Source organism: Mirounga angustirostris, unplaced genomic scaffold, assembly GCF_029215605.1.
Source record: "Mirounga angustirostris isolate CCGP_5_RB_7025 unplaced genomic scaffold, mMirAng1.0.hap1 SCAF_13, whole genome shotgun sequence".
Classification (NCBI taxonomy): Eukaryota; Metazoa; Chordata; class Mammalia; order Carnivora; family Phocidae; genus Mirounga; species Mirounga angustirostris.
In genome coordinates, this window is record NW_026991721.1 from 63,211,322 (window position 1) to 63,225,550 (window position 14,229).

Below are 14,229 nucleotides of genomic sequence, written 5' to 3' on the forward strand. Positions count from 1 at the left end.
CAGTCACTTACCCAACTGAGCCACCCAGGCGCCCCGGAAAGCTTTTAATTAAAAATAATTTACAATACTGTACTTCCCTTAAAAGAACCTAAAGCTATGATATTTTGATTCTGGTTAAATCAGGAGCTATTAACTTGGCCTTGCTCATGCTGTTATGGATGCAAAAGTGATTTTAAAAAAAAAATAAGGTTTTAATTGAATGCCAGGCTGAACTTGAATTGGTTTGATAGGCAATAGTAAGCCATTGTTCGTTGCCTGAGGAGAGTGACATTTTCTGGAGAAAATAACTTACATTTGTGTGACACTTTCTTACTGTTCTTTAAGTGGAGTTAGAGCCCAGATTTTCTAACTAGTAATCCCTAGTAGTCTGTGCTTTCACTGTTTTGCCATATGACAAGCAGCTTTTTAAGAAAAAGTGACAGTGCTGTGCATCAGAGAGAAACTGGAAACAGAACTGCTCCAAGCTTCTTAAGTAACTTTGGTGGAGATGAGGACTTGGACCGGGGTGCTAGCCTTGGAAATAGAGTGGCAGAGATAAATTTTTTCATAGAAATGTTTTTTGGCATCATTGGATTTCAAGCAGTGAGACTTCATGGTGGCAGAGTGGTTCTTTAACTTGTTAGATTATTAATTTGTTTTTTTGCTGCTCAATATTTTTTCACTTGTGGGATTTTTCTGTTCACTGTATGAATGTAATAAAATGCAATCATTTTGAAAGTATGACTTTAAAATTATGATCTTTTATAGCTAATATTTTAAACATAAAAACTTTTAAATGTATGTTTTCAGGCTATTTGCGCCTAGGAGCTATGGCTAGAGATAAAGGAAATTTTTATGAGGCTTCAGATTGGTTTAAGGAAGCTCTTCAAATTAATCAGGTTGGTAGTATGAACTCTTAAGTTTGAAAAACAATTTTCTCACCTTTTTTTCCCTAGTAAATCAGTTTTTCATTTTAATGTCTATCATATTTCTAGTATCTTGACATCTCCCTGTTTAATTTTTACTTGTGAAAGATACTAGAGTGTAGAAGTTATCTAAACTTTTCAATTGTGTCTCACAGAAACAGATTTTACATCATAGCCTAGTACACACACGTGTGTATACAAACTAAAATGAAAGTGTTGAAATCTTTATGTGCTGTTGCCTTGTGCTGTACACTGATGACCTTCCTATATTCCATTCTGTTGCATTTCTTATGCTGATAATTACACACTAAATTGATTTTGCAATTCATTCATCCATCTCCACTCTAAATTTGTAAATGTAGCTTGTAAACCTCTTTGGTAATCAGCTATCATGGAAAAGTGATCGATGTCTCTGAATCCAAATTACAGATTTTGATTCTTCACACATGTGTGTTTTAGGACCATCCAGATGCTTGGTCTTTGATTGGTAATCTTCATTTAGCAAAACAAGAATGGGGTCCAGGACAGAAGAAATTTGAGAGGATATTAAAGCAACCATCTACGCAGAGTGATACTTACTCTATGCTGGCCCTTGGCAACGTCTGGCTCCAGACTTTGCATCAGCCCACTCGAGATCGAGAAAAGGTAATTTCTCTTTGTCTCTTTAAAACAAAGCTGACACTTGACTCCTGCTTGAATTTTGTTTTATAACGTTTATTTCTTTTTATAGGAGAAGCGGCATCAAGATCGTGCTCTGGCCATCTATAAACAAGTACTCAGAAATGATGCAAAGAATCTGTATGCTGCTAATGGCATAGGTGATTATAAGACGTGGCGTCGAGTGCGAAACAAGTGCCTTCAAAGGAGTGTTTGTAGATCGTAATTGCTCCCCAAACGTAATAAACAGCAGGACTTTGAGTTGTTTTTCTGGCTACAATTAGAAAATTCTTAAATGTAAGCCTTTTTATGATTTTAGGAGCTGTTTTGGCCCACAAAGGGTATTTTCGTGAAGCTCGTGATGTATTTGCCCAAGTAAGAGAAGCAACAGCAGATATCAGTGATGTGTGGTTGAACCTAGCGCATATCTACGTGGAACAGAAGCAGTATATCAGTGCTGTTCAGATGGTAATAGCCTGTCTTTCAAGATATTTTTATATTGTGTTCATTGTTGAGCAAATGTTTTCTTACCCATTCTGACCCTGTCATGGAGCTGTGTGCTGTTTTTGATTTGTGTGTGTTCAGAGATTTATATAATGTTAAGGCCAGTCTTTGGTGTCCAGACAGAGATAGGAGTCCTGGTTCTACCCCTAATCACATGCCTTGGGCAGAGGACATCCTCTCTGAGCCAGTTTCCCCATTTGTAAAATGGAGATCGTGTACCTTAAATTCACAGAATCGTATGAGGATCCAGTATGAAAAGTACTGGATACCAAACTTGTCACTAACATGCCTAGTATATCGGTAAATACCCAGAAGATAGGAGGATTTAATATTTATTTCCTGTTTCTTCTTTCTCAGATTAAATGACATTTTGGAAAGAAAGAGAAAAACTCCATGGGGATTAGTTTTTCATCACTATAGAATTTTGTTAGGCTTTTCATATTTGTGGAGTGCTTGAACTTGAAGTAAAAGAGTCATATTTAGGATATAGGGGTGTCTGGTTGGCTCAATCGGTAGAGCAGTGACTCTTGATCTCAGGGTCGTGAGTTTAAAATCTTTAAATTATATATATATTTAGCATCTATAGCATATTAAAATGTAGTAAAGTTCTTAGGCTCTGTGGGAAATAGTATGGTCAGAAAAAACAAGGTTTTTTTTTTTAAGATTTTTATTCATTTGAGACAGAGATACAGAGCGAGAGAGAGAGAGAGAGAGAGCGCAAGCAGGGGGAGAGGCAGAGGGAGAGGGAGAAGAAGCAGGCTCCCTGCTGAGCCAGGAGCCCGATGTGGGACTCGATCCCAGGACCCCGGGATCACGACCTGAGCCGAAGGCGGACGCCCAACCATCTGAGCCACCCAGGCAGCCCAGAAAAAACAAGGTTCTTACCAGAGGTAGAAGACAAGCACAGTCCTGGAAGTGGTTAACCTTTTTTTCTAAGAATGGTGGGTATTGTTTTCAAATTCAGAATATTTGAAAGGCACCAGTGACAAAGACTTATAGAACCCAGATTGCATATGGTAGACTCAGAGGTGGTGTTTTTCGAGGTGGGACTTCCTGAACTGCAGAATGATATGTTGCCTTTTAAAAATGCAAATTAATTACTAGGGATATTCAAGGGGAAACTCTAGCCACCTTCCTTGAAAAAGATCATACCTATGACAATAGGTTCCATGGTCAAAAAGTGAAGTGTTCATGGCAAAATTGACACCAGGACTGCTATATATTGGTTTTACCAAGAAGTTAACCAGAACTGTGAGACTTCACATGCTCGTTGCCAGTAGGTTCCACCAATCCTAAAGAAAGGTGGTAGAGAGTATAACCGAAAGGAGCCAGGTGTGTAACTTTTAATAAGTTGTCAGCTGATTCTAAATAGTATTGCTAGAGATATGAAAAAGACCGTCCAGTCTATTTATCCTTTCAGTGTTGGTCCGAGTTTCAAATGGAAAAACTATTTTGAGTATCTAGTTGTGGGTTGTTGTTTTGTTTTTTTTTTAATCAGATTTTCATGTTGTGAAAATGTATCCTGGTGAATGTCAAAAATCATTCTCAAATTATTCTTTAAAATTAAGCACTCAAAAGGTAAAACACCTTTCACATAGCTTTAAAATCACTTGAAATCTTGGGCGCCTGGGTGGCTCAGTTGGTTAAGCGACTGCCTTCAGCTCAGGTCATGATCCCAGAGTCCTGGGATCGAGTCCCGCATCGGGCTCCCTGCTCCTTGGGAGCCTGCTTCTCCCTCTCCCACTCCCCCTGCTTGTGTTCCTGCTCTCGCTGTCTCTGTCTCTGTCAAATAAATAAATAAAAGCTTTAAAAAAATAAATTAAATAAATAAATAAAATCACTTGAAATCTTGTTATGACAACATTATTTAATCCTTATTGTATTTTAACTAATTTTTTCTTTTATTATAGTATGAAAACTGTCTCAGAAAATTCTATAAGCACCAGAACACTGAAGTTGTGCTGTATTTGGCCCGGGCCCTCTTCAAGTGTGGCAAGTTACAGGAGTGCAAGCAGACTTTGCTAAAGGTAAAAAGGAAAATTCATTATTCTCATTTAGTTCTATTCTGCATTATATTTTTTTTTAAATTCTATTTTGTGCATGTTCATATCTATCTATCTATCTATCTAACACTCTATTTGGCTAAAATCCTTTTCATGTCATTCGATTATATAAAGTATTTGTTTTGTTTCTTACTTATAGGCTAGACATGTGGCCCCCAGTGATACAGTACTTATGTTTAATGTGGCCTTGGTCCTGCAAAGATTAGCTACCTCTGTTCTGAAAGATGAAAAGAGTAATCTGAAGGAAGTACTGAATGCTGTGAAAGAACTGGAGCTTGCGCATAGGTAAAGATTTTGTAGAAACAACTTTTGAAATGTTTTGTTTCCTTAAATCCATTTGTCTCAAAAGGTGCTGAAAACCACTTCCCTCAAGAGAATCATTTTTTATTAGAAGCATTCCAGTGATTTTTAAGCCAAAGCAGACAGCTGCCACCAGGTGGCGCCAAACTGTGGCCAGGTTCCTGCCAAATTTGTATCATGTAGCGTCCCCTAGAACTGGCTGGCTAGCTTTGCAAGTTTGCCCCAGATTTTCATTAATCTAACAATAAAATGACCCAGCATTTTTACACACTTGAAATTTTTAGGCTTCACTTATATTGGTTTTATTACTTATACTGGTGTGTCTTTCATGGGATACTAATTTTCATAGGGCTAAGATTATTAAAGCCTGTCCTCATAAATATTGAATAGGTTTATTGCACTTAGCTCAAAGTTTATGTACCTTCATAGGATTTATTTGGTAATTCAGTTTGTGGTGAAATCAAAGCCTGACATCTCTTCAGGTTTTGTCCAGCCTTATTTAAATTCTTATATAAGCATTCCTTGCCTTTCCTGGTACATTAGTTGTGTTTTCATGGCCTACACCTCCTAAACTCCATGCTGACATATTTAGTAAATACCGTGGTTAGTAAATACTTGTTGCTTGAGCTGATTTTTGGTTATTTATGAATTTACTGATAATATTAAATATGACTACTTAACTTCATGGACTTGTTTTTTATTAAACATATTGAGTGTTATAATGATGAGTCTTTTTTTAAGTGCGTTTCATATATAATTATATTGAGATGATAGCCTTTCATGTATCAAACAGGTTCATGTAAGTCAGTAAACCTATTCTCAGACTGTTTTTGTAAAGTGGATTAAAAATGTTAAAGAGCCTGTTTCATTAGAATTTTTTTAAGTGAAGTATTTTATTTTCTCATTCCATTTAGATACTTCAGTTACTTGAGTAAAGTGGGAGACAAAATGAGATTCGATTTGGCCCTTGCTGCTACAGAAGCCAGGTAATGTTACTACTTCTGGAAGGTGACTTTGGGTGAGGCAGTGATGTCAGTGTGCACCGGGTAGCCTTCCAGGGGTCAGTCTTTCCCACTCCTCTGTGGGGCTCCCCAGCCTGGGTCAAGCTTTTTTCTAAGGGTCCTTTCAGGGAATATGACAAAGTCAATTTAGTACAAGTATTTAAGTTGTGTGGAGAAAATACTTTTCTATCTATCCTGACTCTTTTGAGTCACATGTGAAGAGAATGTTGAAAATCTTTATATTTATGCTTGGAGAGGACGCTTATAATTTGGAAAGTTACTGTAATTGACAGTCTTGACTTTGAGAAACTTAAGTTAATTTTGCTAATTAAAATATCCCTTAGATATCAGCGAATGATCCTGCTTCAGACTTTTTAGTTTGTGTAAGGAAAACAGATACTCTGAGTTTTTGAACAAAATACTAATTGCATTCATGTCTCTCTGAATCTGAAATGTTGTAGGCAATGCTCTGACTTACTGAGCCAGGCCCAGTACCACGTGGCCCGGGCACGTAAACAAGATGAAGAAGAAAGGGAGTTACGGGCCAAACAAGAGCAAGAAAAGGAACTGTTAAGGCAGAAACTTCTTAAAGAACAGGTACTTATTGTGTTTGCAGTTATACTAGAACTAAAGAATTGTGTGCATACATACACTTTGTATGTTAAAAAAGAAGTCCTTCTGATGGTCGTCATGATATTTTTTCAACATAACATTTTGATGCAGTGTTTTCCTACTCTTTTTCCCTCCTAGGAAGAGAAACGTCTCAGAGAAAAGGAAGAGCAAAAGAAACTTTTGGAACAGCGGGCCCAGTATGTAGAGAAGACCAAAAATATTCTTATGTTTACTGGAGAGACCGAAGCAACAAAAGAAAAGAAGAGAGGTGGTGGTGGTGGACGGGTAAGGTGGGACGCCTGCTAATACTGGTGGCCACAGTCCCTGTCGTTTGACTCCCAGAAGCGAGTATCATTGGTTGTATTTACTCAGTGCTTAGTTCTTAAGTTTGACTTCCTCCTTTGCTAAGAGACAGTCTTCCAACCCAGTGCTTTCAGTAGTATCCTCAGAAATTCATTCCAAGGGGGCGCCTGGGTGGCTCAGTTGGTTAAGCGACTGCCTTCGGCTCAGGTCATGATCCTGGAGTCCCGGGATCGTGTCCCACATTGGGCTCCCTGCTCAGCGGGGATTCTGCTTCACCCTCTGACTGTCTCCCCTCTCATGCTCTCTCAAATAAATAAATAAAATCTTTAAAAAAAAAAAAATTTCATTCCAGGGTTAGTCCAGTAACGCTGTACCTTGTAGTGGCCTGAGTAGTTTATGATTTTTGATATCTGAGCAATTTACCCTAATTAGAAGTCTTTAACATTGGGCTTCATCAAATACAAGTTCCTTGCAACTTGGTAAAACAAAAGATCCTTTGTTTGTTAAATGACTGATAGGATGTGGCCTTATTCCACCAGCCAGGAGAGAACTGATTGTAGTCTTGTTTGGATTTCAGCGTTCTAAAAAGGGAGGAGAGTTTGATGAATTTGTCAATGATGATACCGACGATGACCTGCCTATATCCAAAAAGAAGAAGAGAAGAAAGGGCAGTGGTAGTGAACAAGAAGGCGAAGAAGAGGAGGGTGGTGAGAGAAAGAAGAAAAAGAGGAGAAGGTATTACCAGTGTGTTGTGAATAGCCTCATGAAGGTGACAGACAACCTCTCACCTGAATCTTTCTTGTGTTAGAATTCATGAAACCTGGTGATCATTTGATCTTTGCAGACAGTGAAGCCTTTTGTTCCCTCACTTCCTACTTTAATCATAATAATCCTAAGAAAGACCCCTCCACACCAAATCCCCTGAGTACTTGGAGTCGCCACACATCTCCACAGCTCCCTGTGAGAGCTGCAAGTTAGTCATCATTGCCTTTCTGATGTCTTCAAAATTGTAATATTTATTTATGGGAAGATGTATGCAGTTTAGAATGAGAAAACCGGGTATGTCCACACTAAGTGTCCACGTGCAACCTTAGGAAAGTCAGTGAGCCTCAGTTTCCGTTATGTAAAATGGTAATAATGATGCCTACCTCAAGTTTTGCTAGATGTATAAAATGTGAATTAATGTAAAAGAAGGGCCTTTGAATCTTCTAGTGCCATTTGCTGTTAAGATAAGTGGTATCCTGCCCGTCCCTCACCTGGAGGTGCCCCTGAGCTGTCCTGTTCCTCTCTCGTGGTGCTCCCCTGTCCAGGAACCTCTAGTTGGCTATCTTAGCGAGACCTGTTCTTCCCAGCCCTTTGCTGCCTCTACTTAGCAAAGAACCCAGTGAATTCATTCAGACACAGACCTGTAGAATGGAAGCTATGATAGGACCTCAGTAGGCCCGGAATGAGTAGCTGGGAAGGAAGGAAGAGGAGAGGAAGGATGTAAGGTCTGGAGTCTGGGTCTTTTGTCCCATCCTCTATCCCTCCACCAAGTGCAAGATTCAAGCTTACCTTAGATTAATAAGAGGACTTAACAGAGACGTAATTATTTGGTAGACATCACATAAATCCATGGTGTTTGCGGACTCCTGAGCTGTGTGCAGCAATTATAAATGATGGCCTTTGCCCTTGAGGAGGGACAGTATGGTTGAGAGCACATGTAGAGAATAGTATTCAGAATGAAAATGTGTTGATTGGGGTGCCTGGGTGGCTCAGTTGTCAAGCATCTGCCTTCGTCTCAGTTCATGATCCCAGGGTCCTGGGATTGAGCCCCGCGTCAGGCTCCCGGCTTGGTGGGAAGCCTGCTTCTCCCTCTCCCACTCCCCCTGCTTGTGTTCCCTCTCTTGCTGTGTCTCTCTCTGTTAAATAAATAAGTAAAATCTTAAAAAAAAAAAAAAAAGAAAGAAAAGAAAATGTGTCAATGACAAAGTAGTCTTAGACTTTGTAAGTATGAGTGATTCTTGACAGACTTTCTTTTGATGTCCGCTATGTAAGACCTCCAAAGGGAGAAGAAGGATCTGACGATGACGAAACCGAAAATGGCCCCAAACCGAAAAAGCGCCGTCCTCCAAGAGCCGAGAAGAAGAAGGCTGTAAGTTTATAATACTGTGGTTTTCATCCCCGTTGTTGGCAGGAAGGATTGCACTACACCAGAATACATTCATTTGTTTTGTTTTTTTTTTTAATTTGACAGAGAGAGACACAGCGAAAGAGGGAACACAAGCAGAGGGAGTGGGAGAGGGAGAAGCAGGCTTCCCGCAGAGCAGGGAGCCCGATGCGGGGCTCGATCCCAGGACCCTGGGATCATGACCTAAGCCAAAGGCAGACACTTAATGACTGAACCACTCAGGCGCCCCCACCAGAATACATGCTTTCCCTGCAGTTTCTTCAAGCACAAATGCTTCTTTTTGAAATGTATTAGGCTGCTGTTTGATTGTTATCATTACACTGCAAACTTAGTTTAATAAGACGTCCTAATGTAATGTAACCTCAGAGTCTTGAATAATCTGTTTTGTTTGGTCTTCTTTCTTTAGCCTAAGCCAGAACGTCTGCCTCCTTCAATGAAGGGCAAAATAAAATCGAAAGCCATAATATCGTCAAGTGATGATTCTTCAGACGAAGATAAACTTAAAATTGCTGATGAAGGGTAGGAATTGTTCCCTTAGTGTATTCTTCTATTGAAAGATAAAAGTGGTCACTGTGCCAGATGTCTTCCCTCCAGTTTCTTAGAATGTCAAAGCTGTCAGAAACCTCAACACACATCTTATTCTAACCCTGTCATTTTGTCCTGTCACATGTTTGTTCCTCAGAGAAGAAAACCTATTTTGAAATCTTATTTCTCCGTGGATATTAGCTGAAATTTGCTGGATGGCATCCTTCTATTTTTTTCAATAGTGAAATTTTCTTTTATTTTACTATATTTTATTATTACTGTTTTTTGCTATTTTATTTCATTTTTTTATTTTTTATTTAAATTTTAGGGAGTTAACATCCAATGAAATATTATTTTCTGGAGTAGAAGTCAGTGGTTCATGACTTATATACAACACTCAGTGCTTATCACAAGTGCCCTCTTTAGTGCCCATCACCCATCTAGCTCATCCCCCACCCACCTCCCTCCATCAACCCTCAGTTTGTTCTCCGTAATTAAGAGTCTCTTATGGCTTCTCTTTCTCCCTTTTTTTCTTTTCCCCCTTCCCATATGTTCATCTGTTTTCTTTCTTAAATGCCACATGTGAGTGAGATCGTATGGTATTTGTTTTTCTCTGACTGACTTATTTCACTTAGCTTAATATGCTCTAGCTCTGGATGGCATCCTTCTAAATGGAATGTATCACTTTGCTACACTACCAGACCGGCTAAAACTGTTAGAGTAGCCTGATCCTGCTCACGTGGGGATGGGACTTTCTTGACCATTTCCTCCATTGTGGGGCAGTGGTGACTCAGCTCTGCCTGCTCCGTGAAGGGCTTTCCTAGACGACTTGTCCAGTACTCTCCTTTAGCTCATGGCACACCTGGAAAAGTAGTCTTTGATTTTACTTGTCCTAAACTTGTCCCTCAAGCTGGAGGTTCCCCCCAACTTGGATTCACAGAGTGGGACTCTGAATGCTGTACCACACTGTGTATTTCTTCTGATGGCCGTCATTTCATTCATTCATTCCACAGTCACTTGAACATCCCCTGAGAATTCTCTGAGACAGTGTGCTGAGTGCCAGGGATACAGAGGAAAGAGTCAGACTCTGCCCTCAAGGAGTTTATGCTTTAGAGGCAGTGGAGAATAACAGATAAACCAAAAACCGAATTATCGTGAAATAAGTGTTATCACATAGTTTCCTTTATTGCTCTCTGGGGACTATACCTAATTTGGAGTTGAGGGGAGGGTTGTAGGAGACAGGCTTCGTAAAAGGAAGGCTGTTTGAGTTGAGTCTTGGTTAGCATGTCGAGGGAGCTAAGGGTGCTGGCGGGGGTGCTGGCCTCATAGGTAGCGAGCTTTAGGGAACCATCTGTAAAGACTTGGCAGTTCCGCGTTTCTCTGAAGGCACTGGCTAACATACATTGGGGTTGATTTGCCCTTTGCCCACGGTGTTACCCTGGCCAGTGGTGAGAGGCATGCACGAGCAGAGCAATGAGATGTCTGGTTTTAGAATGAGCATTGTTAAAATGTGTAGGCAGAAGGGTCCATGTGACAGGCTGAGCTACTGCTAAACTATATCTGAGGTCAAGACCATGTTGATTTGAGCCACTTGTATCAGTTAAACTTGGTCCTGACCATCACGAAGTGTTTGCTTATTTGGCCAGGTAGAATGGTGGGAATTAGATCCCAGGAGGCCCACTGGCCTTTAGCATATACACAGAGTGAATATACAGTGTCCACTTCTTAGTCACTCTTCATGTCCACCCAGGGTGACCTGAGTTACATATTGTATGTCTAGATTTCTTCTTTCAGATTTAAGCACAAAGAGCCTTTCTTTAGTCATGCAGAGATGGTTTCATATCCGAACAGAGGGATATATTTCATCGTCTTCTCTCTTCTTAGACTGAACCCTGTGGGATTTAATATTCCTTTCCTGGAATCTTTGTCCTGGAGACCAAAACTGAGGAATATGCCGCAGGAGCAGTATGTCCTCCTGTCCAAAGCTCTGGGCTGTGAGCCACTGTCACAGCAGTTACGGGAATGGTCTTTCCCCCAGAGGCTCCAGGAAGCCAAGATTTCCTGGGTGCCACCAGCTGGGCGCCACCAGCATTCCAAGCATAGGTGCAAGTCCCCTTCCCTTTAACCCATCAACTGATAAGAAGAGGGGACCTCAGAGCAGAAGTAAGCAAGCTATAAAAGCCTTTTAGCCCCAGCTTCTTCTCTTAAGTAAGTCTTGTGTTGGTGGAGGGCCCTAGTGCAGGTCGTGGTTAGAAACAGTGCCTTTGCTCTTCAGGTGTATGATAGGATGGGGACAAGTCCCACTCATCCAGCCTTGGGAGAGGGTTAATTCCTCAGAGTCTACAGCCAAGCAAGATCCTGGGTTTCACCTCTGCTGCTATGAATTTGTTTATAGAAATAAATTATCCCTTCCTTTTCATAATTTTATGTATGAAATTGAGAAGTGCTTCATTCTGATGAAAGGTGCCTGATATAAGCCAATGAGAGTCCTCGTTTATTGTTTAAATGTTGTGTTATAATCAAAGTGCCGTGTTCTTTTTTCCTTATAATCCTTTTTTTTTTTACTGTGAAATATATCAAATTTACAAAACAGGACACGGCACAAGTACCACAAAATGAACACCTGTGTCAACACCATCCAGGTCAAGAAATAGAACAGTAAATGCCCTGATGTTTTGAAAGCACTCTGTGCTCGTTGAGCTCCCCTTGGTCTGTCTAACCCGCCCTTGTCTTTACCAGGCATCACCGAACCAGCAACAGCGACTCGGATGAGGGCGAGCGGCGGAAGAAGCGGGCCTCCTCAGAGAGCGATTCTGATGAGAACCAGAACAAGTCTGGCAGCGAGGCCGGGAGCCCCCGGAGGCCCCGCAGACAGCAGTCAGATGAGGATTCAGACAGTGACCAGCCAGCCAGAAAGAGAAGGCCCTCGGGTTCTGACCAGTCTGACAATGAGTCTGTGCAGTCCGGGAGGAGCCGCTCTGGAGGCTCAGACATGGACTCCCGCCCCGCTTCTCCGAGCGCCGAGTCCGATCACGATTCCGAGAGAGGCTCAGATAATGAGGGCTCTGGCCACGGCTCTGGAAATGAATCCGAACCAGAGGGATCCAACAACGAGGCCTCGGATCGGGGCTCAGAACATGGGTCAGATGATAGCGACTAGGTTTTATGTCATAAATAAGCTTCATCTCTGGAGGAAACTTTTTTAATATATGAAAGCTGTGATAAAAACGTTTCAGATGTTTAGTCAGACAATTGTGAAATTTTTCCTAAGGCAGTTTTTTTTTTCTACCCATTTGTATATTACTAAGCCCCAAGAGATATTTCCTGTGCTAGAGTCCAATATTTGAGTCTCTTGAGCAAATGAAGAATGTGACTATTCTTCATTATGGTACAATTCCACTTGTCATATGTGAAAACAGCAGTAAAAATAAACCCAGATGCTAAATCATTCCTACAGAGGTTTGACTGAAACTGGCAGACATCTCATCATCTTGTATGTTAAGCAGCATACTGTTCTGGTTTTTATTGCAATCTTTTACTGAGTGGTGCAGGAAACTTGGTATTAATGTCTTTGTTCCATTTTAAGTTGAGATTGAGAATATTTTTATTTTCTGGACAAAGAGAGATCTGCTGTATAATTGCACCAACGTACAAGTAAAAGGAAGGTTTTCTTCAATATAGTGTAATACTGCAGCCATGTAGATAAGATCACAGATATATAATTTGTTAGGTTGAATAAGATGTGGAAAAATGCTTTTCTGTTAGTAGAATGCAAAGACCTACATAAGCCACACAATAAAATTCTTCTACCAACTTTTATGGGTAACATCGTGTCATTTGTATTTGCTCAGTACATTTGTATATGAAAATTGAGCATAAACCAACTATGCAAGTATTTGGAAGAACCTGAACTAAGCTGAAGGGTGTTTACTCAAAACTTACCATTTTTTTAAAGATTTTATTTTTAAGTAACCTCTAAACCCAACATGGGCTCATACTTACAAACCAGAGATCAAGAGTCTCATGCTCCACCAACCCAAGCCAGCCAGGCGCCCTAAAACTTGTATAATAACTTTATAGATCTGTGGGGTTTTTTTAAGATACATGCTAGTACTAATTTCAGTAATACTAGTTTGTTTTCAGTAATCCAGTGATTAATTTATGAATAACATTTTTATGTTGCACTGTACAGTTCGTAAGAAAGCTGTAATTAGGGGCACCTGGGTGACTCAGTTGGTTAAGTGTCTGACTCTTGATTTCAGCTCAGGTCATGATCTCAGGGTCGTGAGATCAAGTGCCATGTCGGGCTCCACACTGGGCATGGAGCCTGCTTAAGATTCTCTCCCTCTCCTCCTCCCCTCGCACTTTCTCTCTCTCCCTCAAAATAAAGCATTTTGGGGCACCTGGGTGGCTCAATCAGTTAAGCATTGGCCTTCGGCTCAGGTCATGATCTCAGAATCCTGCGATCGAGCCCTGCATGGGGCTTCCTGTTCAGCGGGGAGTCTGCTTCTCCCTCTCCCCCAACCCCTCCCCCCTGCTCATGCTCTCTCTCACACCTACACTCTCTTAGTCTTTTTAAAAAAAAATAATAAAAACCTTTTTTAAAAAGCTGTAAATAAATTTAGTCAATAAGTATATTAGACATTGAGAATGCAGAGATAAAATGTCTTTCCTGCCAAAAATATGATAGAGAAGTAAGTTCATTGTCACTATGATGTGAAAAGGGTAATGTTTGTACAGGTTGTGGGTGCAGAAGGGACGTTGAAGTCAAGGCAACGTTTCCTGAAGGTCAGGAGACCTTCAATAACTCAAGGTACCAGGCAAGTGGAGAGTCAAGGGAGGGTGTTCGAGGCCGTGGGAGGCGCGCGTGCAACTCTGGGAACTAGAATGTAAGAGGCAATGTGAATTTCTGCCTTTGAAAGATGCAGAGCCTGAGATTCAGAAGTTCATGCTGCTAGTAAAGAGATTCGAACCAGAATCCAGGTCTCTCTGCTCCTTCCAATATGTCACGTATAACGAGGTGAACTACTTAATCCCCAAGTGACAAGAATCTAAGTTTAAAAACATTTCCCAACCGATGACTCAACATCAAGCAGTAACTAAAGCAAGTTGGTAGAAGGTCCTTCGGAGAGCTATTTATGGAGGAGGGATTTAACATAATGCTGTTTCACTGCTTCAGGTTTTGGCTA

The 14,229-nt window shown here is 40.7% G+C and overlaps 1 protein-coding gene across 1 annotated transcript in view; it reads left to right on the forward strand.

Annotated features, from left to right (window-relative positions):
- CTR9 (CTR9 homolog, Paf1/RNA polymerase II complex component) overlaps positions 1-12,854 on the forward strand; it is a 29,067-nt gene extending 16,213 nt beyond the window's left edge. Inside the window, exons 13-25 of the mRNA XM_045894137.2 lie at positions 790-878; positions 1,365-1,550; positions 1,636-1,723; positions 1,882-2,030; positions 3,977-4,093; positions 4,269-4,414; positions 5,344-5,415; positions 5,892-6,027; positions 6,181-6,327; positions 6,923-7,080; positions 8,383-8,479; positions 8,922-9,034; positions 11,780-12,854. Coding sequence (XP_045750093.1) covers positions 790-878; positions 1,365-1,550; positions 1,636-1,723; positions 1,882-2,030; positions 3,977-4,093; positions 4,269-4,414; positions 5,344-5,415; positions 5,892-6,027; positions 6,181-6,327; positions 6,923-7,080; positions 8,383-8,479; positions 8,922-9,034; positions 11,780-12,200 — 1,919 coding nt within the window. The 3' untranslated portion in view covers positions 12,201-12,854. The remainder of the gene's footprint in view (positions 1-789; positions 879-1,364; positions 1,551-1,635; positions 1,724-1,881; positions 2,031-3,976; positions 4,094-4,268; positions 4,415-5,343; positions 5,416-5,891; positions 6,028-6,180; positions 6,328-6,922; positions 7,081-8,382; positions 8,480-8,921; positions 9,035-11,779) is intronic.
- Positions 12,855-14,229: the final 1,375 nt, after the last annotated feature.